The 27,132-nt window shown below is 41.3% G+C and overlaps 2 protein-coding genes across 2 annotated transcripts; both read right to left on the bottom strand.

Annotated features, from left to right (window-relative positions):
• Window positions 1-281: 281 nt before the first annotated feature.
• LOC116258494 (uncharacterized) lies at window positions 282-3,953 on the bottom strand. Its single transcript, XM_031635661.2, has 4 exons — window positions 3,262-3,953; window positions 2,233-2,328; window positions 1,020-1,087; window positions 282-718 (listed from the first exon to the last, which is right to left on the bottom strand). The coding sequence occupies exons 1-4, from the start codon at window positions 3,886-3,888 to the stop codon at window positions 469-471; spliced, it is 1,041 nt and encodes a 346-aa protein (XP_031491521.1). The 5' UTR covers window positions 3,889-3,953; the 3' UTR covers window positions 282-468.
• Window positions 3,954-11,518: 7,565 nt separating this feature from the next.
• Window positions 11,519-21,099, bottom strand: LOC116258730 (uncharacterized). The gene is made up of 5 exons (XM_031636077.2): window positions 20,690-21,099; window positions 14,999-15,222; window positions 14,640-14,880; window positions 11,985-12,121; window positions 11,519-11,905 (listed from the first exon to the last, which is right to left on the bottom strand). Exons 1-5 carry the CDS (start codon window positions 20,823-20,825, stop codon window positions 11,678-11,680), a joined length of 966 nt encoding a protein of 321 aa, XP_031491937.1. The 5' UTR covers window positions 20,826-21,099; the 3' UTR covers window positions 11,519-11,677.
• Window positions 21,100-27,132: the final 6,033 nt, after the last annotated feature.

Below are 27,132 nucleotides of genomic sequence, written 5' to 3'. Positions count from 1 at the left end.
CCTTTTTCCTTGAGTTTACAAGAAAACAATAGGACTAATAGTCGACTTGATACCAAGTCAATCGCGTGACCAGGCATACACGATAAAAATTTAGTTAAACCAACTGAAAAGGTTCAAAACGTGAAAGGCAGTATATGATATTTGGATCGAGTTGCACATAAGCTTTTCACAATTGCTCGAGGAATAAGATAAGAGGCACTGCCTCTCCGCCAGAATTAATCCTTTCCGGTGGCCCTTGTGCTGCAAGCTTCTTAGCCGACCTACCAAATGGAGAAAAAACATTGAAAAAAAATGAGGAAAAGCCGAAAAGGAGAAAAAAAGCACTAGAGCTTGTTTGTGGTGACCGGATCTCCTACTGTTATTCAAGTCACAGAAACATTGCACACCAGGACTGACGGCGCTATTAAAGGAAGGACGGTAGGGGAAGGGAAGGGGAGGACGCCGCGATCCATGATCAACGGAAATTGGTTAAACGTTGCCGGCAACGTAGCTTGCCGGTGTACCCGCATTGATTTCCACAGACGGAAATGCATTCTTCGTCGTCGACCGATTGTCGTCATGTCCGTTTTTCTTCTTTTCGAGACCGTCCAAGTGGAAGTCGCTTCTTGCCTGTAGGAGAAACTGCAACACAACGCCGTTAAATTTACCAGGCTGCTCCATCTGTGGTACGTGTGAAGTCTTGTCCATAATTTCCAGCTTCACATTCTCCCCGATAAGCCTGCGGTTCACGCTAATGCATCAACGTACCGAAAGTAGAAAAAAAAAAAAAAAAAAAAAAAGGAAACAGCAAGAGCAAAAGAAGAAGAAAAGAACAGCAATTAACAACAACAGCAGGTTAATTAGCAGAATCTCCAACGGCTAGGCCAGTGATGAAGGACATATGACTGCCCTAATCGCGATACAGAGTATACGCATGCCGTCGACAAAAATAAAATATCATGAAAGATCTCTCATATTCTCAAGTTCATGATTGCATCAGGTAACATGATTCTGTCAAGGATTTGTTATTCGAATCTTACTTTTGAAGATCGTAAGCCTTCTCCAGCGGAAATACTTGGTCGAACTTTCCCCACATGATCAACACTTCCTGCAACATTCAATAATAATTGAAGTACCGGGCATCTCTTCGTAGATCATGAAAGCAACAAGTTTCTTCCATACCTACCATTGCGATTCAATAACAAATTGGGAATACCAACAAAATGATGCCGGAAGTGGCCGTAGCAACATCTCTAAAATTCCTTCCACGGAAAAAAATTGGGACCGAAAAAGTTTCAAATACAATCACTTCAGAACATTGATTTTGCTGCTCTTCTAAAAGTAACGACCTGAAAACCTTTGTTCAAACAATATTGAAAACGGAAAAGCAACACTTAAAATCTTAATTTGGAGGAACATCAATGCTTCCACGTTCAGCACTGTCAGTTTTTGCATCCTTCCAATGGAAAGCAGGAGGTCCTATGGTGCAACCTGCTGTTTGTCATATTTTTTATACACTGATTCAGACATTGGATGCCCGCAATGCTGCACGTCATTGAGGGAAGAGGCTTTTCCCCCACGAGAAAGAATGGGATAGGGAGAGTGATTGATTGTTTGGGTCGAAAAAGGAGACAAGAGAACTGTGTTTGAGGAGAAGGAGACTTGCAAAACACCCTCAAATACCACGGCAATAATGCTTCTTGGCATACATCCGTATCTTAGCAACTACTTTTGTAGCTAATAATTATACTGAATATTTACTTGTGTAACTGTAGCTTTTCATTATTTTCCGTCAAGTATCATTTACTTCTCAATGGGCTTGTTTCCATATATTGGCATATATACGGCATACGGACATGTCGTCCCCCCATATATGATGGATACCCTGGCTCATAGACCTGTTATTACTATTCAAGGGAAGAATTAACATTCATCTTTAAGTTTTTTTTTTTTTTTTTCCTTTTCTTCTTGGGTGAAGAAAGTGAGAATTTACCGCGAGCATCATGTAGTGGACAACATCATGAAAAAAGCTCGAGCAATGACAAGGCTTGATTCAAGATAATTGACATCCTAATTGTATCATCTTATAATTTAACTACCATCTGGCAGCTAAGCCTTTTTTGGGTCTTATGAAAGAATCCTTTAACTGTGTCTAAAGGGAGGTGAACTTGGACCTCCTTGGAACGTCCAAAGCGAAAAAGAGGAAAACAGGAGAAAAAAGAAGGTTCAGGTGAGAAGACAAGTGATGATTACCTGTGGAAGAGGGGTAAGGTTGCACCGGCCTTCTTTCCCGAGAGTGATTGCCTTCAAAAGTTGCAGCTTCTCGCGCCTGCCTTCAGTAAACAGCGTCTGCCGCATCACCAGTCACAACCATCCATCCATTTGAAACCATCAATCTCAACACGCAGCCATTGAAAATAGTATGCACTATATAGGAATGGCATACAAAAACGCTTTTGAAATTCTGGTTAATCTTCAGGGGGGAACAGAAGCAAAAGAACAGATGGGTAGATAGGCGTAAGGGGGGTGCTTTGGATGTGGAGCTGCCCTTTCATTTTCGGCTGCGAGATGCATCACCATTTACTCCTCTCACCCACTCACCTCATCCTGGGGACCATGTGGTGGAACTTCCATGTCAAACATAAATGGTTTGTAGTTTGTACTAATCCACTTCTTTTCTTTCCTTGCATTAAATTACTTTATGCAGGAGGCAGTAACTCCGAGTTTTTTTCTCCTTCACGAACCAACCCACCCGCTAATTATTCATCCATGTCTCTTTTCCGAGAGGAAGTCATTACATTTTTTCCGTATTTGTCGATTAACAAGGCGAACACAGGTCTCCCAAGGCTGGCCAACATGGAAAGGCGTACATATGTGGACGTGAAAATATATGTTTACAAAATGCTGTTTTGGGTGCAGTTGAAAAGATTCAGGCAGACCTTTCTGGTGCCGGTTTGAAGCCTGAGCGAAAGATCGGCTGTAAATATGGCACATCTCTTCCAAGCAGTGGGCGCAAGCGCCCAGAGAAGGTTGTATTACGTTCACAATTCTTGGGGACCGTGCCGTAGCAGCACCACGAATGGTGTCGGGGCGGAAGAGAATAATATAATTATAACCAAAACGTTCAACTCGATTCTGTGCGAAAGAAATTAAAGGCTCGATGTTACGACTCCGAACCCTTGGATCACTCGAAGTTAGGCGGCAGTGGTGGACGCGGAAAATCCGATCCATCTGGGGAAGGGGGAGGGGGGGAAGAAAGGAGGTTTTGCTTTTGTTACTTACGTGGATAAAATCGTTGGACAAGAAATTCGGGAGGAAAAAGGGCGGCCGGTAGAAGACGAGTTTCAGGAGCGACCGCAACCCATCCGCTGTTCTTGGCAGCAGCACGTCTACGACGTCATCCGCCCCCGCCTTCTTCAAGAACTCGCCGTCGTCTCCCGCCCTCCTGTTCACGGCCGAGCTTGCGATGATCACCCGCTCCACCATTTCAGGATAGAGACGGGCGACGTGGTACGCCACAAAACCCCCATAACTCGTGCCGGCGACGCAGAAGCGGTCGACGGCGAGCTTCCTCATCAGCCTGGCCATGCACTCCGCTTGGAAGACCTCGGAGCGCTCCGGCGATGTTGTCGTTGACTCACCGAAGAAGACGAGTTCCGGAACGTAAAGATCCAAGTGCGGGGAGAGGGCCGCGACCTGGTGGTGCCACTGCCATGTGGGCGTTGGGCCGAAGCCGTGGAGGAGTAGCAGCGCCGGTTTTCTTCCTCTCCCTCCCGAGGGGACCCAGCAGTGGATGGTGGTCTCGTTGTCCACTTGAAGAGTCGCCCGATCAAGTCCCGCCGCCACGAATGTCCGGCGGAGGCGTCCGTCCAAGAAAGCCACCAGGCTGAAGCACCCACCACCAGCCATAGTCGAGAGATCTGGACTCCACCAGCTGCGATGGGACTTGCACTTGCTTGTGGGGACTACGCAGCACCCGCATCTCACTTGCTCGTTTTATAGAAGCGCCCTTAGGGCGGACTACATCAAACAAATAAAAAACGTTAAGGTCCATATTTGACCGACTGAAATTTCTCTATAAAATAAAATTGCTTGTTTACAAGTCACTTTGTCGTTGTTGAAAATGGAGTTAAAATAACAACATATTCCACATCACGTACTCTTTATATGCGAAAAAGATTATCTACTTACCCACTAATATTCTTTGCGGCATTCATGAATTCCTTTCATTTAACTTTTTATGCCCGCCCACAACGGCCGAATGTATAATTATAAAACGCTAGAAATATTTTATGCACTCCATAATTGATTATTATAAGTTAAAGGTATCATTATTAGCTAGCCTTCACATTATTCATTCTTTCGGAGCATACAACACGTGGTTATTCTTTCGTGTTGTTGGAAGGTACGTTCTCACTCGTTGTTGTTGTTTTTTTTTTTTTTTGAAATGTAAGTAAATTATGCACATAATTAGTAAAGCTTTCCGGGAGTAGATGATAAAAGCATGTATAAAATTAGAAAGCGGAGGGACCGCTTGGTTTCTGACTGCGATAAAGAAAGACCAGATCTAAAGGTGGCCCGAGACGAGACCTGCTGCATCTATTTTTGCTTCGCCCAAGCAAATGATAAAAAGCTGCAGGTATTGACGTTTACGTTTTCCTTTAAAAGTATCAGTGATCACATGGCATTCTTTTTCAGCTACCCTAAAGCGAGGAGACTTCCACTTAAATAATGCTGCATATCTTTAGCTAATTGCTGCAATTTAAAGTCATGCACGTCGCTTTCCTTATTCTTTCTTCTCAACTTTGCTTCCCCTTAATTCGTCAATAACAACCATGAACCAATTAATTTTCTTACAAGTTGTACCTCACTCTCCAATATTTTTTTTGACGTTCTTAGTAAAAAAAAAATATATTGGAATTCCCATTGCTTCCATCTTTCAAGGACTGGAGGACGTCTTCTTCATCATCGTCTTTTTTTTTTCTTCTTTTTCGAGAGAGAGAGAGAGAGTGATGGTTTTGTTTTGTTTTTTTTTTCTCAAGAAGAAACCCATATACCAATCTTTGTGCCAAAGAAAAGAAAAAGAAAAAAGAGAAGTTACTTTTTTTGTTGTTTTCTTCTTTACCCTTGAAAGGGTGTCTTACTTTTCCAATCAGAAAGGTATGCGGGACCTACCGACCTTCAACCAAAAGGAAAAGAATTCTTGTCTGATATTCTATTTCGTTTAGGTTCATAACCTTTTCCTTTTCATTTAATTTCTGTGCTATAAAGTTCCGTATTCGACAGATGCGCGCATAGTTTTGTTATTTTCCTTCCCAACTACTTGTAAGACACACACCCACGCTCATTTATTTATTTCTCCAACCAACTGGTTTGCACATTTTCACTTATATATATCACTTATTGAAATGGCAACTCTACCTAACATAACTTCATTTTTCCGTTCTTATTCATTTATAAATCAATGCTGCTTGGATGCAGATTCCACGCGAACATCGACTTAGATTTTGTGGCTTATGGCTTTTGGTTTTTTGAAGGACGCTTAAATCATAACAACCTATAATATGAATAATTATATGAGCTTAAGTTGGTTGTTGTACCTTTGAAATGCACCGACTAAAAATGGACGAGCACAATCCTGAAGGGGCTGTCGACAGGCGGGTTATTGAGCTCGACAGGGACTCGTCGGGCAATATAAATACTTTTTCCCACGTCCTCTTCCAAGATGCGACTTTGACGTCAGAATTTAATGGTTGAGTACATTCATTGCTTGAAGGGCCGGTTATGACCACAAAGTGATTAGATGGCACAGCCGATAAATGCGTTTTTAATACAATCATAAAGACTGCACATTCCCAAGAACAGGCAATCACGTTTCGGGGGGTGCCTCGCTGATATTCCAAACTAGGACCTTTATCTTGTTTTTTGAAGAAAAAAAAAAAAAAAACTCATTTAGTAAACGGGAGTGAAAAACATGACCCACTTCAGATTATTTACGAAAAACCGGATATTAGGTGTGTCATTTAAACAAATATACCAAGTTTTGAAAATTAAATGAAACCAAGATTTTTCACAAAGCTGGGTTAGATGAGAGTGCCATCCAAGCACCTCCTATGTACATCTGCAGTGTAGAGAAATAACAAAAATCTCTTGCAAAGTTGGAATGAGATAGTTTCTCCTTCCTTGTTTCAAAAAATAGTAAAAATATCTAAAGAAAACAAAAGTGTTTGCGCCCTCTAACAGAAGAGGCATATTCTTCGAAACCAATACTTCAATAGAAAAATGAGCTAACGGCTTATCATCTTATATAAATGGGTCGCCTTAGTTTCGCTCTCTAATATAAATATTAAGTTGACTCAGTTCTCTGTCTGTCCATGTGATGTGCGTAATAAATTTCTAACCAGTAACACGCTTCCTCCTTGGAAGTTTCATTTTCGCATCCATCCTTTAAGTTGAAAATATAAATGCTAACCTCGTATGTGTTTGATATTTGCATCTGGATCCAGACCCAGCTTCGGCATTGCTCTCCCTGCAATGATGGCTGTGGAAGTGGAGCCTTCCCCGACAGTGTAAAAGGCTCCTGAAGAAGCCGATCACCTGTAATCAACTTCCGGTCTGTTGCAAGCCAGAGGAAACGAATATGATCTCTGCTAACGACGTGTTCCCGACTAGACATACTCCCTACATCTACATTTTTTATTCATCTCAGAGGGTTGCTACATGGGAAGCATGAGAACACGGATTCCTACTATATGTAAAATGAGCAGTAGAACAGATCGGTGGGCCATTTGGCACAAAAAGAATGTGACAATGAAAAATGGATTCCCGCTGACCAGCTTGGATATTTGCTTTATGCATGGGCTGCACAGAAGTTTTATCTAGACATCCTGAATCAAGTACCCTTTGAACGTTTATTGCCAGAGTTGGCGCCGCCTTGTTCTTGTAAAGCTTGCGGTGCGGCCCTCGGTCCTTTGTCCTTCAATTAAAGAAACAACAATAATAGTGATAATGATATGATAATAAAGGTATCACTGAAAGGATCAAGCTATAGTTAAACACCAAGAGTTAATAAACGGCTTTAGGTTGATGATGGCGGAGGTGCTGGAATTAAATAGAGCAAGCCGGGAGATGATTCAATTTTCCTTGTAATGTTGTTTAAGGTGGGAAGGCGGGTGAAGTGACCATATCAGCAGGGCTGGCCCAAGAGCCGGGCTCGGGCCGGCCTAACACCATAAAACTTGGGTTTGGGCCATGTTTGATTAAATTTAAAAATATATTTTTAATATAAAATAATATATAAATGTATTAATATAAATATAAATTTATTGATTGAGCCGGTCCCATGCCTTTTTTTTCCGGTTTCGGGTCCGGACCTGAGGTACCTATGGGCAGGTGCCCAGCCTTACGAAAAAAAAGGTGGCATGAGTTGCTTCTTATAATCTCCTTCTCCCTCCTAATATGTGCCCCTATTAATTGGCCACCTCGGTTTTCAGATATGAAGATTCTTTTTTAGTTTCTTCCGCATGCATCTTATTATGAGACTTTCATTGAACGAACATAGCTTCCACTTGACTGTTCGCATTGCACATTATCCAGTGGATTTTACATTAAATATTAATGGTCATCTTTACTTTTTGCTGTCAGATTGGGAGTAAGCTTCATGATATTCCAACTTCATCTTCTGTCAGTTGGTAATGAAAGATGGAGTTGGTTAACTTAGCAAAATTATGTTGTCAAAACACCGCCCCGTTTTGATCGAATGTTCATCCAAAGCTGGTTTGGAGGCTATCTGCAGGTCTTTCAAAAGGTGCTGGTCATGGGCGACTCTGCGTTTCCTACACTTTGTATGCTGACTGGCGCGGTTGCAGGTGTTGGTCGTTCAGTTTCTGTAATGATAGGTACAGGTATGTATAGAAAATTTGGTTTTTGGGTAAAACTAATGATCAACGTGGGCAATGGGTTTTGACTTTTAAAAAAGAACGAAAACATTCAAAATCATGTTAAATTGATGTTGTAGTTCTATCCTGGTAAGTTAAGATACACAGTCTTGTGGTGAGAAAACATTTCAACTTTCCCATGATGTCATGATGCCACCTACAGAAAACTTGGAGTGGCGCAGAAAAAAGGAATATAATATTTTGGAGGGAAACCACAAACCATGTCTGAGTCAGTATGCGGTGTACTTAGATTCTCAGATAGATAGGTACTCTGGCACTCAATTGTTTTGGAGAATCATTTGAAGCAATGGATGGCGCCTCTCTCCCTTAAGCAAAACTTTTTCATAGCGTATTTATCCTTGAAATCTTCTTCAACACACCTGGAGTCTTTGACACTTATGCAAGATAATTGACTCCACAGCCTGCTGGCAACAGTTTATCAGTGTCTAATTCAGAGGGAAATGGATGCTTTAATTATTCATATTTGGGTGAAGAAATGTTGGACAATCTCCTGGGAACATAACCATATACATGGTAGATATGAATAACGAGGAGATTCATGTGAAGAAGGAAGATGAAAAATTACATATTGGTATCGAAATTTGATGGCATCTTGAAACACTCCGTGCAGATTTGTGGAATGAGATGCGGGCTGCGATACGCCTTAGCCGGAGAATGGTGGCTATTTAGCTATGTTGTGAATATGCGTTCCAGCTCAGGGTGCAACTAGGAATAACAGCACTACATGCTTCTTCCTGAAATGATTCCTCCGAATCCTACCATTCCTCAGCGACAAGGCAGAACAACCAGACATGGGAGAAGGACTGTAGTGTTTGGACTGTAGTGTTTATGCTGTTTCACCGACTAAGGAAAAGGATTCTGAGGTGAAAGACTGCAGCAGCATCGGCGTAATGATCTTGACTTATAGGGTACATTAGACAAATTGACCTCCTCGTATTGTGGCAGTCCAATCCTACGATGACCTCTATAAGAGGCTGACTCATGAGTCTTTCCTTTTGTACTCGTGTCGTGATGAAGATTTCTTCAATCTTTCCCCTATATTTCTAAATCAATATCGATAAAGGCAAAGGGACCCAAACTCCCAGCTTCTTCCAAAAAAAGAAAAGAAAAATAACTTTCGTCGAACAATCGCATGGAAGCATTACGTCGAACAACATGTTAGATTCACATGTAACTGGAACAATCTCGAACAAGCATTTAATTAAAAAGCCTTCAAATAAGCAAAATTGGCGATGTAAACAAAGCGCCAGAAATATCCGCATCTTCTCTTCTTTTGACGTATAAATTTGGCAGTAAACCACCAACTTGAGCCACAGCAATCCTCAAACGTTGAGCTCTGCCGAAACACAAAAAAAGTAACCAATATCACTCGCCTTCAAGCTGGCGCTTGTCGTTATTCTTTAACTTTCTGAATGCCAATCCAACGAGCATAATCTACCTACTTGTCACAAGAAATTTAATGTTTGACACTTCACCTTTCGACAATACTCTATATCTTACAACAAAGATCCCATGAATGGGTTCCCAGTAAGGACAGCAAAGCGTAATGCACTGAGGATGATCTTGTGTTCATGAAGCAAGGGTTCCAAAATCCGTTGCTCGAATACACTGGCCAGTATCCGGTATTTGCTGAAACATGACAAGAATTTGAAAAGTGGATAATATGATACTAATAAATGCAAGCATCACTATGATTTAAATACCTGGTGGAAGAAATTATTTCCTTTATTAACTAACCAATTGGTAGCTGCTATCAGTTTCTACGTCGCATAGAACAGACAAGACCAATTTTGCAGCCAAAACAAGAAATAAGGGTCGATTTTCTGTTAGCTTGAATAATTAAAACAATGGGAGCACTTAACGTTTTCACAGGTCATGTATAATATTGAAAAAAACACGTATAAAAAATCCAAACAGAAAGTTCATTGAAGGCATAAATACACAAAGGACAGTTTTTGAAGAAAAAAGGAACTGCAAGCTACACATTGCCATGCCTTTATGATCTAGATGCACTACTTTGGACAGCACACACAGTCTCCGCCTATTTCGTGCCTATTCTTCTTATCGTCTGATTCCCCTTTTTTTCTTTCTCTTTCTCTTTTCCACATTTAACTCGCTTGAACAGCAATTTCATGACACCATCTCTTCACCAAGCGTTTCTTCCCACGAGTACCCTGACATTCTTGTTTCACTTTTTTCCCTCACGAACTTTCACGACTCCGTCGTTGCGTTGCGACGACTGGCCGATCCTTAATATGACCACTCCACACGGTGAGCGCTCTGCGTGCGTGGGCGGTCAAGGCGGAGAAATCGACGCTTGGAAAACGTGTCTCCTGAATCCTGATCCAACCGCCCGACTTCTCAAGCCCGTCGTTGCCTTGTCTCCGCCACGCACTTCAGGCCTTCATGGACAAACCCGGCGGCGGAAGCAGCAGCAAGAGGCCCCGCTTGCCCCACCGCTTGATCGACCCTGCAGACTTGCTGTTCAAGCACTCTGCCCCTTCACGTGTCCCGTCTTGTTCGTGCTGGATACGTTCGTCCGTGTGTTCCGCCACCATCCATCCTGTCATCATGTGTGTAACGTCAAAATTTTGAGCATACATATTATAGTGATATGATCCTTCCCTCCTTGCATCAACGCCGTGTCTTCCCCCATTTGATGTGCACAACTTGCTAATTCATACTTGAAAGCCTGTTACTCCCTGCTCATATCAACATAATATCTAATCCACAAATAAATAATGTAAGGGCAGTTAGGTCGGTCTTCAGCAGAACTAGTTTCCTTGTTAACAATTTTCAAAACATGTTAAATCCCCCAATCTCATTTCTATGTTCATCACAAAATTTTACAATTTTCCATTTGCTTATTTTATTTACATGTCAAACAATAAGTATTTATAACTACTAATTTCATCACTTACTTGAAATACAAAATTAATTTGATAAATAAGCCTTTATTGAATTTATCAACAAAAGTAAACATTTTTCAGCCCAGTTAAATCTTGCATTAATATGTATCTAATTACTTAAGAGAATGAGAAAGCGAAAGGTTTCAAATAACTGACATCCTCTTCCTCTCTAATTACTTAAAGGGAATGAGAAAAATAATTTCAAATAGTTACACAAACAGACCATCAACCCTACTACGTGGACAGACAGACAATCAACGATGCAACATGTGCGGGCCTAAAACTTTGAGCTTTCAGTTAATACTAAAACTCTGGCCCAAGGGGTTTGGCTGTTTGGCATAGCAAGGCAGGGTAGCAACTGGCAGCCGCTAGGCGGGCAGTCGCTGAGCGACTCAAACCACCTGAACTGGGATAAATCAACCCACCACAGTACAGTGTAAAGGGCTCTTATCCTGGGAACAGAGCAAGGAGTCGGTAATAAATACCAAAGCTCGCTAAGGGAAAATAACAAAAACAAAAAAACTAGCACATCACGGACTCTTATTAGGAAGGGAAAAGAAAGGCTTTATTGTATAAACTTGGGGATAGTGTGCCGGCGGAGAAATTACAGCTTGGGGGTTTTGTGTGCAAGGACAGTAGCTCTAAGTAGAGAAGCTACGGAATCACGTAACGGGACACAAGACAGGAATGCAGATTAACTATTGAAAAGCATTGTGGCATATGAACTAACTAAGCATGGAAGAAAAACGTGATCTAAGAATACAACGAACACTGATGTAAACAAAAAAAATAAATGTGGCAAGCCCGACAACGATTGAAGCCTGAAGGTTCTCAATCAGGTAAAGCTGTTCCACGCTCAAGATTGTTCTTGATCTCTGTTGTGTATTTGCCAAAGGCTCTTTCTATCTTCTTATTAAAATGCTCATTCCTGTCATTGATCGAATCAATATCTTTCTCTTCATGGAACCTTCGTCTTCGGCTAAATGCCTTGCGTTTCTCTTCCCTGTCCTGAAGTTCCTTCACCATCTTGTCCACCTTGTCCTCCGAGACTTTTGGTATCTGCATGATCCAGAACTGAAATGAGACAAATTCTGCAAGATTCTCAGCCAGCCAAGCTACAGAAATGTGTATGAAATACCTTCCCATATTGGAGACTAGAAGCACTGCGGTAGAATTCTGGATCCGATTCTCTCAAATTTTTGTACTGATCCATGTCAACTTCTATGTTCTTTGTACGCTTCTTGTAAGCATCATAGAGTGTTTTCTGGTTGAAAACTGTTCAAGAAAAACAAGTAAAGAGAAACGGGCAAAAGAGAAGTAACATCAATAGCTGTGTAAGAATCATCTTGGTACAAAACATTTACCATTAAGTGTTCCAAGAAAACCAAAATCGTGACAACCAATCATGGAGTATGGGGGAGAAACAGATCCTGGAGGGAAAAACGATGATGGAAATAGAAGGGGTACAAGGAGAAAAACCAACCCATATATGGTAGTACCTAACCCATCTTAAGATTCTTAACACCTAAGCCACGACCATTAAAATGAATATTTATATCAGCTTCCAAAAGAAATGACATTGACTCCTAAAAACTATTGTAACTGCTCCCCAGAAAGAAACAACCAACATGAATCTCTTACATAACCAAGAGATTATAAAAAAGGCATGTTTGTTTCCAACCAACTTTCCAAGCATTAACGTGACCTCACAACAAAGTCTAAGATGTCCTCTAGCATGATATTATGTGAAACAAAACTTCCCCAAGCGTATAACCACCCCTTCAAGAAGTGACATAATTTATGTTTGTTTAGGAGAGACCAAGTACAGTAAATTGCCCTCTCATCTTGGGGGCAAGAAATGGATAAGAAAACTGTTCTGCTATGGCAGTCCAACCAAGCTGGTCATATTTGAGGCCAACAAATTCATCAGCGAAAGACCACTATGGCCATGAAATATGAGCCATCTCAATATGGTTCAAGTTTTACAGAGATCCATGTCAAATATTCAGTATCTATTATTCTTGCATAAGCAAATTCATTAACAGTGGAAATTATTGCAATGTATTTCAAAGAACCTGATTGATATTTCTCGGGGAAAAAAACAAGACTTGATTGATATGATTAAAAGCATTAACTAGTGAATGTTAGTCTGCCTGCAAAGGGTCCAACCCACCTTTCAATAGAAATTGCACTGAGACCACCAATAGCACAGCCCTTTGGGAGCACAAGGCCCCTACTGCCGGTCGGCAAACGACTGGCAGGAGTGCATATTAGTCTGTCACTGCACAAAGCATACACAATTATGCCTCAACTACAATCCGTGATGGAAGTTAGGAAAGGAGGTGGCAGTGAGGGCCATCTCTCTTTTCTTTATTATATATATAGGAATGGCAAAACTAGTCCCATTTTGGTACTCATTTTATCACCCCCCTCCCTTCCTCTTTCACTCTCTCACTTATTTTTTTCTCTTCCTTTTCTTATCCTTTTTTCCATTCCACAGCCATCCTACCTTGGTAGATCCTAAGAGGACATGACCTAAAAAACCAGTCACACACACACACATATATATATACGAGTCACTGAACCGTGACTCTGATTTTGAATGACATCTTCAGACATCAAACGAAAGCCATCCATCATTTTGATCGGATGGCCCTCATTTGACTTCTTTTTTATATTTTTGGTTATCTCTTACCGGCACCACCCGACGGCCTTCCATCAGTGCCAGCCATGGGTTATGGCGCACTGTCGGGCACTTTCTCCATCCTCCCAAACATGGTCAGGAAGATGGGGGAAGGAAATAGGGAGGTACATCGGCGGTGTCTAGTGAGGGGAGGGTGGCCGCTGTCAGGCATTGGGGGAAGGAAACCCCCTTCCCTCATCCTCCCCATGTTCAACCGTCAGGCAGTGCCTAGGAGGGGAGGGGGGCCACCGTCCAGCAGTGGGGCAAGGAAACTCCTCCCCCATACTCCCCACATTCAAACGAACAAACGTGTGGAGGATGGAGGGAAGGGGTTTCCATCCCTTGCCGTCGGACGGCTGCTCCCTTCCCCTCCCATGCACCACCAACGGCCCTCCATGTTTCCTTGACCCATCCTCCCGACCATGTTTGGGAGGACGGAGAAGGAGCTTGATGGTAGCCCAAAGCCCGCAGCCGGCACTGCCAGAAGGCCATCAGGCGGTGCCGGTGGCCTGAGCCCCATCGGCGGTGGGGAAGAGAATGGGGGAGGAGGGAAGGATTTTTCCTTCTCATGCAGAGCACAAAAAAGGGCAATAAAAATAAAAATAAAAGAAGTAAAAAGAAAATCAAATGAGGGCCATCCGATCAAAAGGATGGATGGCCCCCATTTGATGTCCCAAGATGTCACTTAAAATCAAAGTCACAGTTCACTCTATATATATATATCTATATATAGACATGGATAACTGTCCAGTTAAAGCGACATTGATAATCAAAATGTGATCCAAAAACTTTCTAGAACAAAGAATGAGAGAGACAAAGACAGGAAATGTACCAAGTTATTTGAATTCTGATAGAACTAACTCTGTGCAAATTGCTTAGTAGAGTCACCAAGTGACTTGACCAGAAGAATCAAAACCTCAGAATTTTAATTATTGAATAACTTCATAAGATAACAGATATACACTTTAGAGAAAATATGCATGCATAAGATGAAAAAATGAACAGAGGTCAACAGATAGATGGTTTCTCATAACCGAAACAATAACATTCCTCTTAATCCCGTAGGCATTTACTGGTAAGACAAGATGGTCAAAGAATTGAAAGCATTACCATCCCAACCAAAGGGGGCAGGTTCCTTTTCCCATTTCTTATATTTTTTCTCTGCCATCTCTTGTGTATCCAGCATATAAGAACTTGAAATATCTAGATTGTTGGCATCCAGAAGTTTTCCGATTTTTTTCTTCCTTTCCTCTAGCCACTTTTGTTTGGAAATGCCCCTTGACTCAGGTGGTGCTTCAAGCCTCTTCTTTTCTGCTACTATGTCAATTTGATTGGCCTTCCTTGCCTCGTTCTGCAAATATAATCATACTCAGACTTAAACAACCCAATCAAAGGAGGCTACCAGAATGACCTCAGAATGACAATACTAACAAACTATTTCCTGTTCTTTTAATAATTTGGGAATTCACCATCTTAAGCCTCAACTCAAACAATTTTTTCTGCCTCCCGGTGAGGGTTGAAGGATCTACTCCTGCACCCTGAGAAGCATCATCATCACCAGCATCACCATTGTCATCTGCGTGGTCATCAGCTGATCCAGAAGGATCTCCAAAATGCCTAAGAGCTGGCTCGATATAATTTTCAGTAGATCTATCAGTGCCAGGGATGTCAATCTTGCAACTTTCTTCATTCTCTGCAGGAATTTATGCCACAAGAGTCAATGGGATCAAAACTAAAAACAATAGAAGAATTAAATGAATCACATTTTCGCAGGTGTACCCATAGGGGTGCCGATGCATGCACGCATAGATGCATGTACAAGCACACAGGAAATAGGAAGACAAGCCAACAAGTATCTCATTAACAATAAAATACCGGTCAGTGCCATAATTGTTGTTTGCCAAACAAGGAAGAACAATGAAAAATATCAGATCAAGAAATATCAAATAACACAATTCACATGTACAATTGTAAAATTGCAAGCAATACAATATAACAAGTTATTAGTTAGGGGCCGTTTGATGGCCTGGAAAAATACTGTTCACCCCGAAAAAAAATTCAAAATTTCAAAATTTTTCCTGCGTAACAAACGCGGAAAAAAATAATCGACCGTTGAAGTCGATTCCGGAAAAAAATCTCCACCTGGAGAGACGGAAATAATTTTCCGGAAATTTTTTACGGACCGTTAGGGCACGGTCGCGCATATCGCCTCTTCCCTCAGTCGCCTCTCGCAGCCGCAGTCCTCTTCGTCTTCGTCCTCACGCAGCCCTCTTCGTCTTCGTCCTCACGCAACGCATACTCTGCGTCCTCACGCACCGTGAAGCAGGAGGTTCATTTCTCCCACGGCTTCTCTTCCACTCTCGGTGCGTCGGGCATGTATCGCCGGCCGCCGGTGAAAGGTACATCCATTTCTCTCTGTTTATCTCTTTCCGGTTGTTCTCTCTTTTTTTCTCGCTCTCTCTCTTTCAATCTCGCTTCCTCTGGCACCCTTTTCTCCATTCCGCCCATGACCCTCCGCGTCAAAGCATGTTGGTATTGCTCCGCTCAACCAGGCGGAGCAGCTCCTCCTCCTTCTCTCTCCGCCATGGATTCCTCCTCGTCTTCCTACCCCTACTGGCCGGAAGCCTTCCTCCTTCCTCTCTCCCTCCCCCGTTCTATCTCCATACATCACCTGCCACGCTCCCCAAGATCGTTCCCCCCTTCCTGCCGCTGGGTCCCGTCGAGCATTTAGTGCATTTGCTACTGGGGATGGTAGGGAGGGGTTACCAATACTTTCGGAAAATTTGGGAGAGTTAATTGAACAGCTTTTCCCTGTCAACAACCATCACGTACAACATGTTGCTGCGTGCTCTTTGTAGAGACGGAAAGGTTGACGATGCCTGTAATTGGGTAAACAGAATGAGGGAAAGCGAACATCCTCCCAACATGTGGACGCACGACATACTAAAAAATGGTTTTCGGAGATATGGCAGGCTTAGGGACGCTGAGGTATGGATGGATGAAATGCTTCAGAAGGGATATAACCCACGTCTGATTGATTCATATAGGAGATACAGAGTACTGGATCAGCAGTAGCTATCTTGTGGTAATCATACTCTGAGATTTATGCTGCTATGGGGCTGCCACCCTTCTGTCTAGTCAGGTAACGGCTATTTATGAATGTTTTTGTTTTTCATGTACATGTATCTCTTCTAATTTTATGATCATTTCTTTTTGCAATTCCTGTTTCTATAAGATGATGCAGTCAAACTTCTTTTTCATTTTGTTAGGCATCAATCTTTTCACTTGGTTCTGAGTTCTGTTTCTTTCATGATCTCTTGAATACCTTGTTATAACCCCTTCGATGCCTGTCAGGGGTTTTCTTAGATCTTCCATTATGCTTTTGTCACTAGTTGGGTAGTTGTCGTTTCTTGGCTTTCTGCTTCAGGCAGAAATGCTGCAGAAACTGTCTTTTTTACTTTGCACTAGTAGTAACCAAAAACAATAAATCAGATTTCCTCATAAAGGTAAAAATTGCACCTGCACTGTTCACATTCAAGTAACCAAAACCTCTACTTGCTACAGGTTTGATTGCATCCCAGCATGCATTTAAGATAACTCAAACATACAGCATATGTTTGAAGCATGACTGGTTAATATAGGAACCATCGTCTCCTCCTTTTCCTGTCAGGTCAAAGTGGCTGCAAAATGGCTGATATTACTGCTTCTAGCTGCAGCAAGATCCAACCGTCGTTTAGCTGACAAATGGGTAGAATCGGCTGAGAAGACACCCAACTGAATACTGAGTTCTTTCACACAAAAAGAAAGACTTCAAGTTTGGGCTGGCTATGTTCGAGAATAGGTGGTTTTAGTAATAATAAAAGGTCCATGATTTTGCCATTATTCAAAACTGACTACATCTGCAACTACAATAGCACCCATTGAGCAAATATCTGTTTTATGTTTCCTTAAATTGGATAATTGTTGGCTGAACTTTGCTGACTATCCATATGAAGCTCATGCTTATGCTAGTTTTTAACATTTTTGAGTGGATGATAGTATTGTCCAGTTTATGGTGTGAATATTTATTATGAATATGTTGGAACTTTTTAACTCTTGTTCTTTTTCCGAAAGGATTTGGAACTGATTAAAGCATGTTCTTTTCCACAGACGATGCGAAGAAAGCTCACATGCATGAATTGGGCAGTTATGGCCCTGAACCCATGGTCTAGCATAAGCATGACCAACAAGATTTGTGGGTTTGTAAATCCTGAGGAAGTTAAGGCTCTGAGCAGAGTTATATATGTGGGTTTGTAAATCCTGAGGAAGTTGACATTTTTTCCTTCCCATTTAAATGCTTCAATGATCAACAACAGCGCCATTGCAAGTACTCTGTCAAATACTCCAGTCGCTCCCCTCGTATTCTTCAGCCACTGCCTTCAAGATTAACATATTTCCATTGAATGTATTTGAGATACTATTGAATACGCGATATGATACTGAGGGAGGTGTACTGCTTTGGTTTCTTCGACTTAATAGGATAGCCCTGTAGCCTTCCTTTTTCCACTGGGTTGCATATCAGGGCTGATTTTGTTCTGTAATTACTGTTTATCACAAGTCCATATTTTTTTCAGGTTTACAAGAAGCGACTTTGTATATTCACACAATGTTGGACGTGGATCATGCTACTTATTTGCTTTTGATGTTATCCTTCTTTATGTTGTAAAGCTGGAGAGCTTGATGCGTTGATATGTTCTTCAAACTTTACTGCAGATATTTGTGTTCTTGCAGGAAAAAGACTCGCAATGGAGGGTTATTTATGTATTTGGTGTGGTTATTTATCTAATTTTTGTAAATCTGGACAAATGTTTCCTTATCATCAAACTAAGAATTAATTTTCTGGAAATCTGGAAATATATTTCTGTACCATCAAACTCAGAAATATAGAATTGGAAATATATTTCTGAGTCATCACACACACACCAAAATTGGAATTGGAAAGATTTTTCTCATTCCATTTTTCCATTTCCTATATTTTCAGAAATATATTTCCAGAAATATATTTCCAGGCCATCAAACGGCCCCTTAAAGAAAGCTAAAGAACAAAGATATTGGAAAAGACTGGACTACCTCAACGTTCAAATAGTTCATATCAAGAAAATTTTCATCTAGAGTATAATGACCACATATTAAACATGCATTGACTGTCTCTGAAATGTGTTAGGTGCCAACCAATGACCAACAATTTCAGAACAACTTTGGCACATCGATGCATACACATTTTCTTAGTTATCAAAATTGAAAGTCGGACTCAGGTCAGCCAAGACCCTAAAAGACTGGTCCGTTTGAGTTGATCCAAATTGATTGACTAAAATAAAATGAACAAGGAGGCACATAAACCTAAAATCAGTAACGGAGATATATGTGGGCTGGTGTGGACAAAATTACATTGGGATGAAGCTGGACGAGATCCGGCCACATGCGGTGCCCACAACACACCCGGGCTGGTGACTTAAGTGCCCCTCAGTCAAAATCCTGGCTCTGCCACTGCCTAGAATATATATGAAGTTGGAGAATCATGTTCTAAAGTACCAAAAGATTCACATTTTGCAAATATGGAAAGAATATACAGGATGCAAAGTATATAAAAATACAAAATATAGAATACACAGAATACATAATATATAAATAAAGAAGAGACCAAGTGAGTGAACAATTAGCTATAATCTAGTCAGCCAAGCCAACCAACTAGCCCCTCAAATGGACCCAGCAGACCTGGAGGCAGAAGCTAGTCAGATGACCGCCACCTAGCCCAAGTAGGCAACTAATATGATGAAACAGTCGCTAGTTTAACAACTAAGCCCATTGTCTACAATTCTAACTTTCTAAGTCAGACTGAGATAACATTTTCATCTGTTTTGGTTCTCCTACAGAACTGAATACACGCTTCTACGGAGAAAATGGACTAAATAACTCATAGGACATCAAAACACCCCATGAAAGTGAATGTCAACTAAAGAATATGTTTCCTTAGGAACAATTTATGTCCCCCTTGCAATTATTACTAGCCAAAACAGTCACAAAAACGGATGTAAATTTGTCGGCCACAATAAAATCCATATATGTATCATCTCCAAAAGATCAGCAACAAATTTGTGAAATGCCTTTACCATATGATCACATAGTTTATTATTAACGGATTCCCCCCTTCCTTATATGAACATAAAGCAAGACATAACTTTAGCATCGGTGACTTGGTCGGCAAAACAAGGAACCCAGGAAGCAACAGATAATGAATTAAAGCAGGTCGTCTATGTATAGAGTATAAACATTGCAACATAATAAAAGGAATATGAAACGTCCACTGGCTTGGCGCATCAGAATTCAAGATGAACTAATCTATGAGATTGGTTTCAACTTCTACAGAAGACAAACCTCTTAAAAAACGAACAGAAAAAGATCAATTCAAAGGTATCGTACAGTCGACTCGTATTCAAGGCCCTAAGATCAAGAAAAAAGCTAAAGGTGTACCTGTGGGAATAGTACGGCCTACTAAAATAAAATCCAAGAAGCTGGTGGCGGAACTGCTGAAATCTGAAAAACAGGTCAAACTAAGGTACTTTGAACAGAAGTTTTTATTAGTACAGCCTGTAAGAGTACAAGACTCTCACTTTGGCCCAGTCACGTAGCGTAAATGTGCATCAGAAGCATGGCTTGTAACTAAACAACAGTCAACACTCATGAAACAGAGAAACAGACTATAGTCCAAAGCGGAACAAAAGATAATGGTCGTCAAAATCAGCATCATGATGATTCTGCCAACCAACAAGAAAGACGATCAAGCTCCCAATCAGAATTTATCTCCGTTGTTCCGATCAAAAAAACTCTATGCTTGTTTACGAATACTCCAAGGAATTTCAAAGAGAGAGGGGCAATATTAAGAAACATAATAGTAATGGCATAATAATCACGATTACAAGGAACGGGGAAAAAAGGGAAAGAACAGACAAAGACTCTTCAAAGTGGAACAAAGCCCTCCCGTGACGGTGGTTTGGATCATTAGCATAACGATATCAGAAAGGAAGAAGAAAAAGAAGAAAACAGGAGGAAACTCAAACCTTGAACAAAGAAGCAGGTAAACAAAGAAAGAGAGGGGACGGAGGCATGAGAAAAGGGAAAACCTATTTTCTCCATCTCCTTGCGACGTTTAGCTTCGGCGATTAGTCTGAAGCAGAAATCGACGCACTCGTGGTAGGGATTGGAAGCGTTCCTGCAGTCTGGGTGCACGCTTCGTCGCCCTTCCTCCGTTCCCGCCATCACCGTGTCCCCTGACGACCACCCCTACGATTCCCTTGAACCTGCCGAGTGCGCCTCTGGTTTTGCCCGCCTCCCTTTTGCTTCCCCGTCTCTCAGCCACAACCCCACTTTTGTTAGATTCAACGGGAAGGGGGAAAAAGACGGGGAAGAGAGTGGCTCGTGGGGAAAGAGGTTTATCCGTTACAACTCACAAGGCACTGGATGAGCCGCCAGGCATGCGGATTTGAACGCTGAAACCGACCTAGGGCCGAGCCGTCGAGCCTTCAGCTTTTGTTTTTGGACCGGAAGGCCAACGAAGAAAGAAACCCGAGCACCACCGTCTTCTCAAGATCAAGCACAGAATAGGAACTTGGAGCGAGACGCCGCTGAGAGAATGGGGCTCAGTTTTAAGTGCCTTAGGTAAGGCCGTTAAGACCATCGACGGCTTAGGGCCCACAATGGTCGAGCCAATTTGGATTCAACTTCAACTCGTTTGAAGAAAAAAACTCGATTTGAGCCCGAAATGAGTCGAGTTTGTGTTTAAATTTATACTTGAAATGTTGTCGAGTTCAAGTTCTATGAACTCAAATCCTTTAAATTTGGCTTGGCTCGACTTGGCTCAACTATGTAAAATTGGTTTATCATAATTCAATTAGTTAAACAAGTTGATGAGTTAAAAAAGAAACGAGACATGGTAATAGAAACTAATTAAACAAGTTAAGCGAGTTGAGCTTGAGCCGAACTCAAACTCGAGTGTTTTTTTAGTCAAGTGAAGTTCGAGCTAACCGAACTCAAGGTCAACTTGGTTCATGTACAGCCCTACTAGGCTTCCTTCATTGCTTGATTTGATTCCAGTGTACATGGAAAAGAAATCAAACTCCATTAAGCTTATGTTATGAACTGCAAACATAGGTTGTACAATGAGTGAATTTGAAAATTTTGATTAAGCTCAATAAGGAAAAAGTATGCCGTCTCTTATTAAATTTATTAAACTAATGATAGCCCCAATGACCTGCCCTCTCCTTCCTCCTACCGAACCCGTGGCACACTTACAATATTATTGTGTAGTCCATGAGCTTAGCACCTACCTGAATGAACCTGCCCACAGGATTGCCACCTAGATGTGAGCAGTTACATTAAACCCCTTAGGGCTACATTACAATATGTTAACAACAAAAAATGGATATTAAATATAAGATATTCTTATAAAACTAAATCTAAAGCTGAATATAATCTGGATACTTATTTAAATATGAATCCATCGAATGTCATTTCTTAATCGAAAATTCAAATTTTCTTTTAAATCCATTTTTCAAAGGTTGTTCTGTTGGATGTATTGATTAAATCGGATTTACCGACATATAGGACGTCTCACAAGTACAAGGCGATATCGGTGACAAAGTCGCCGGTATGGATGTCGACCGTTACCGCAGTCTGCTTGTGTCGACTTCTATCACCTTCCTCTCCCTGCTGGTGTTCCGCTCCATTGGTAAGGATTTTCATCCCTCTTCTGATCTCTTTTACTTCGTTCTTATGTGATTCGATTATATTTTAAAATTTTCTTGGCATTCTACTCATGGGATCTGATTCCTGTTGTTCTCTCATTGAAATAGGCCTTTTCTCTCATCGATCGGAGGATATTTGGGTTTTCTCGGATTGGCTTTGCTAGAAGTTGGCGACAGACTTTGTCTAGGGTGTTGAAGCTTAAACACTGAACCTGACGTGCATCAAAGATTGAAGCGTCTGCTTTTAGAGCTAGAGATCAGCAGAAGCAACTCTGCAGGCCTTTTGTGGCCATAACGTTCAATTTTGTGGTTGGAGTTGGTAGCGTCATGGCATAAGAATTGGTGCATCCCTGTTCATCTGCCAAAAGGATTCAGATGTTGAGCTAAAAGCAGATGCCGTTTTGGAGCTAGAGCTAAAAGCAACCATTTTCATTCCTTGTTTGCTCTAGGTACGGCCGTGGCCTTCTGCAACGGCCTTGCTAATGTTAGTTTAAAATATTAAGTGAGGCCCTTTCTGCTATTACAGTCATAAGCGTCATTAAAGACCATTTTTTTATAAAGTACATGAAGTGTAAACTTTCTTGTAGATTTGTCCCATTGAACTTGGGAATTAGTTCACTGCTGTTACCTTTGATTTTTTTTGGAATCCATATTATGCTATGCAAGGATTTTGCTAATTCTAATGGAAGGTTCGGTGGTGAACTAATGTTCTTTTTCAAGCAGAAAGAGCATTCTTATCTAGCTCGTCTTTATGATATTTGAACTAAGATTTTTCAGTAGCCTATGCTTATGGCTTCTTTGCAATGTTGTTCGGTGGAGTTTGATGCAGGAGGAGTCTCCGGTCATCATTTTATTACTGATGATAACATCGTTACTAGGTTACTTTAAAAACACCAAGGGCCGTTTAATAGCCTCGGATTTGAATTTAACATCGGATCCTCCCAATCTTAAATCCACCGTCAAAACGATATCAATTAATGGATTTCAAATCCAAAATCATCAAAGGCCCCTAGGAAAATCATGGATGATTCTTTAAAAATCGTTTCTTAATCAGTTATAAAAACTGGCTATTATGTTTAAATAATATGAACTTTCTTTTTTGTAAATAACTGGAGATGTCACGTTATTCTTTTCCTTCTGAAAACTAGTCTTTGCTAAAAATGAGCTTTAGCAACACCCTCTTTTGGTGTCATCCAAACACACAAAATGGCGTTGTGAAAGGACTTTCAAAAATTTGGTTTTGAGGTGTCATACAAATGCCCCTTCAATATTATGCAATCAACAAAAATGTGTCATTTTTTATTATCTACTAAAAAACACATCTTAAGTTTGCACTGTTGCTTAAAATCAACTCTCTCTAAACATTTAGTTGTCACTGACTTACGTCAGCTTGATAAGAGAAAATAACTGCAATGCCCTTCGTATAAACAAATTTCATGCTGATTAACTTGCATAAACTTATTTCACTATACTGAATAATATACGTAATTTTCTTCCAACTGTATTCAACCGAACTAAATTTTGTTAATATCAAAATTAGTAAGACAAATCTTGTTTCACTATTGTTAGAAAATTATGCAATACAACTTAACCATGCGTTCGAATTGAAAGCTAGACGTACTTTTTATGTTCATTTTCTATAACAAAATAGTAAATTTTTGCTAGCTTAAGGCCTTGTAGCATACCATCCAGGAGTCTGGATGTGATATTTGTTTCTAGGAATGGGTGTGATATTTGAAGAAGGGGTGGATAGGGTACGCATGCTGCCGAAGTATCATGGGCTGCGGCAAGAGCAAGTTTTAATATATTGTCTACATTGATCTGTATTCTGTAAATATGTTTGGATTAATGCACCTGATGAATTTCTCATGGGGTAGCATGTATTTTTTTTTTTCTGTTGTCCTGTTGAAGGGCAGGGATTTGGATTGGTTGGATCATGCCTTGCCTTTCTTGTTTTTTGGCTGAAGGATAGGTGAGTCCTCAGCCTCATCTATTTTATTTTTTGAGTTGTTAAATTGTAATTTTGAGTCTTCCAATAAACATTTTAGCCCCATGCATCTCCGCCACCTTTTTCTATGCCGTTGTGATTTCCCAAAAAAACAACCGAGAGGCACTAACATGTAAATAAGCAAACGACTGGAGAGCACTAAGATGCTCCTAACATCGAACCTGCAGACATCTGCCTATCCAAAGAACTAGATGCTCCCATAATAACCAAGTCATTCCCGCCACAATAACAAGAATTTAGCCATCGCACCATTGCCACAGAGAGAGAGAGAGAGAGAGAGAGAGAGAGAGAGAGAGAGAGAGAGAGAGAGAGAGAGAGATTTTTTTTTAAAAAAAAATTGAAGGGCTGCGTCGGCCGTGGTCGGCAGCACCACCAGTAAAGACAATTCCCCCGGACTGGATTAGCGTACGGTGTATGTGGAGAAGTTGGGTATGAATGTTGCGAAGCGAAGAGGAAGTAACCTCTCCATCAGCTCGAAGCTGCTAAGTTAATTCAAGCTGCATGCTCGAGTGAGGAGCATGATCAGATCGTATGGAGGCTGAGAGCGTTTAAAGAGCCGAGAGCTGGAAAGCTTCTAGCAGCCACCAGAATAAGGGGGGCAATGAGGAGAGATGGAGAAGTCAAATCTGGATTAATAATGCCCCTGCGAGGTCATGTTGGTTCGTATACCCGGCGGTGTGTGAAAACGAACTTCCTACTCATGATCACGTATCGAGAATAGGAATTAGCCTGGATAACTACTGTGCTCCATTTAAGCAGGCTAAAGAACGGGTCTCCCATATTATCGTTCGCTGCACGTAGTTGCAGAGGCCTGTAACAGAGCATGTAGAGAATTTGGCCGAATACGCATACCTGAATTTCAGGTGTGGTACCAAGTAAACTTCGGGCAATCAAGATGGCTGTCTATTCTATTGTTGGAAGGTGGCCTTCCATGTGGTTGTTTGGTGTCTCCGGTGAGCTAGAAATAAAGCCTTCCATGATGAAAGAAATGAGGAAAAAATGATGCAACTTCCTGAAACGGTGTCAAACTGCTGCCAGGAGGCTTTCATGGCTATGAAGTGAAGGAAGGATTAAAAGGAGTTAGTTACAGTATGATTGAAGATTGGTATAATTTGAAGGAAGAAAATGCGAAAGACTATAGGCATCAATCAGTGTTTATGAGAGAAACAAGAAGAGAATGGTTGATTGAGTTACATCTTATCGCAGGGGTCGATAGCTGAAGATTAGAGGAGAGAAATGGCTCAAGGTGGAGACTCTGCAGAATTTAGCTTGCTTGAATGGAGGTGTCATGCGCCTGCAAAATGGTAATGCAATCTAACAATTTGGGATGGGTTCGAACTCGAAGGCTCGTGTGTATTGTTGAGGGTAGAAGGAAATGATCAGGCAAGTGGTAAATGATGGGGCACATATATGGTCATCTCCTGGACATAAAGAGGAAGGCAGTTCCTGTGAAAATTGGCAAATGTGTGAGCCGTGAGGGATTACCAGGGGCCAGATAACAGATCAGAATTTGGACGAGACAGTTACGCGTTGCCGGAGCAACTAGCTCTAGTAAATTAAAGAGTAGTTGCTGTTCTACTGTGAGGATGGCTGGGTTTAGCTACTGATGTTGAATTGTGACTTCCATTGTTTTGTTTGGTTTTATGTTATCTCGATTATATGCTTTTCTCTTTTGTTTCTGTTGATTCTTTCCTGTATATATTATTCTTTGGCAATAAAGGCAGGGTGCTTACCCCACAGCAACCGTTTATTGGAGCCTAACTTGACATCTAGCGGGGAAGCTGCTCTAAAGCCCAACATGTGCCATCTTTTGTGACAACTATTTTTTTAAATAAATATGATCCAGCTTGCGGAAGCAAGGCGGCCCATTCTTGAACCCAAGTTTGATGTACAGTATATGAATCCTGAACCGAATAAGATTTGGGCCGCCCACAATCAATCGATCTGCTCTAAAGTTTCTTTCGTTTTAATGACAAAATCGCCGCTGAACTTCTGCTTTTGAGGGCGAATAGCTAGGCGCTCAACAGTTTCATGTAAATTCTCAAATACCAGTGTCAGTTTATCAACGGGAGAGCCTCCAATCCCCACTTCAGGTAGGCAAAGGGTAGAACCCATGAAAACAACATGAACACCCAGCACAACCAAATACCAGTGTCAGTTTATCAACGGGAGAGCCTCCAATCCCCACTTCAGGTAGGCAAAGGGTAGAACCCATGAAAACAACATGAACACCCAGCACAACCAAAGCAGACATGAACCCATGAAAACAACATGAACACCCAGCACAACCAAAGCAGACATGAACCCATGAAAACAACATGAACACCCAGCACAACCAAAGCAGACATGAACCCATGAAAACAACATGAACACCCAGCACAACCAAAGCAGATATGAACCCATGAAAACAACATGAACACCCAGCACAACCAAAACAGACATGAACCCATGAAAACAACATGAACACCCAGCACAACCAAAGTAGACATGAACCCATGAAAACAACATGAACACCCAGCACAACCAAAGCATACATGAACCCATGAAAACAACATGAACACCCAGCACAACCAAAGCAGATATGAACCCATGAAAACAACATGAACACCCAGCACAACCAAAGCAGACATGAACCCATGAAAACAACATGAACACCCAGCACAACCAAAGCAGACATGCAATGGGAAGTCAACGAGCATCCACAACACAAGCCAATAAACGTTGGAAGGCAGCTATCACCTGTAACAATGAAACGCTGACAACCAAACCAAGATATTTGCAATAGAAGAGAAACCCTTTTAGAAATTTAGGTTAT

The sequence above is a fragment of the Nymphaea colorata genome, chromosome 8 (genome assembly GCF_008831285.2).
Source record: "Nymphaea colorata isolate Beijing-Zhang1983 chromosome 8, ASM883128v2, whole genome shotgun sequence".
NCBI classification, from domain to species: Eukaryota; Viridiplantae; Streptophyta; class Magnoliopsida; order Nymphaeales; family Nymphaeaceae; genus Nymphaea; species Nymphaea colorata.
This window is presented reverse-complemented; position numbering and strand designations above follow the sequence as displayed.

What these genes read in the sequence shown, in the direction of transcription:
- LOC116258730 (XM_031636077.2), bottom strand. Translation starts at nt 20,825, where the DNA reads ATGGCGGGAACGGAGGAAGGGCGACGAAGCGTGCACCCAGACTGCAGG. An exon ending in TTGAGTTGAGGCTTAAGATG is followed by an intron (nt 14,881 to 14,998) that starts GTGAATTCCCAA and finishes TTATATTTGCAG; the next exon opens with AACGAGGCAAGGAAGGCCAA. An exon ending in TGCCCCCTTTGGTTGGGATG is followed by an intron (nt 12,122 to 14,639) that starts GTAATGCTTTCA and finishes TTTCTTGAACAG; the next exon opens with TTTTCAACCAGAAAACACTC.
- LOC116258494 (XM_031635661.2), bottom strand. Translation starts at nt 3,888, where the DNA reads ATGGCTGGTGGTGGGTGCTTCAGCCTGGTGGCTTTCTTGGACGGACGC. An exon ending in TGTCCAACGATTTTATCCAC is followed by an intron (nt 2,329 to 3,261) that starts GTAAGTAACAAA and finishes GTGATGCGGCAG; the next exon opens with ACGCTGTTTACTGAAGGCAG. An exon ending in AAGGCTTACGATCTTCAAAA is followed by an intron (nt 719 to 1,019) that starts GTAAGATTCGAA and finishes CGTGAACCGCAG; the next exon opens with GCTTATCGGGGAGAATGTGA.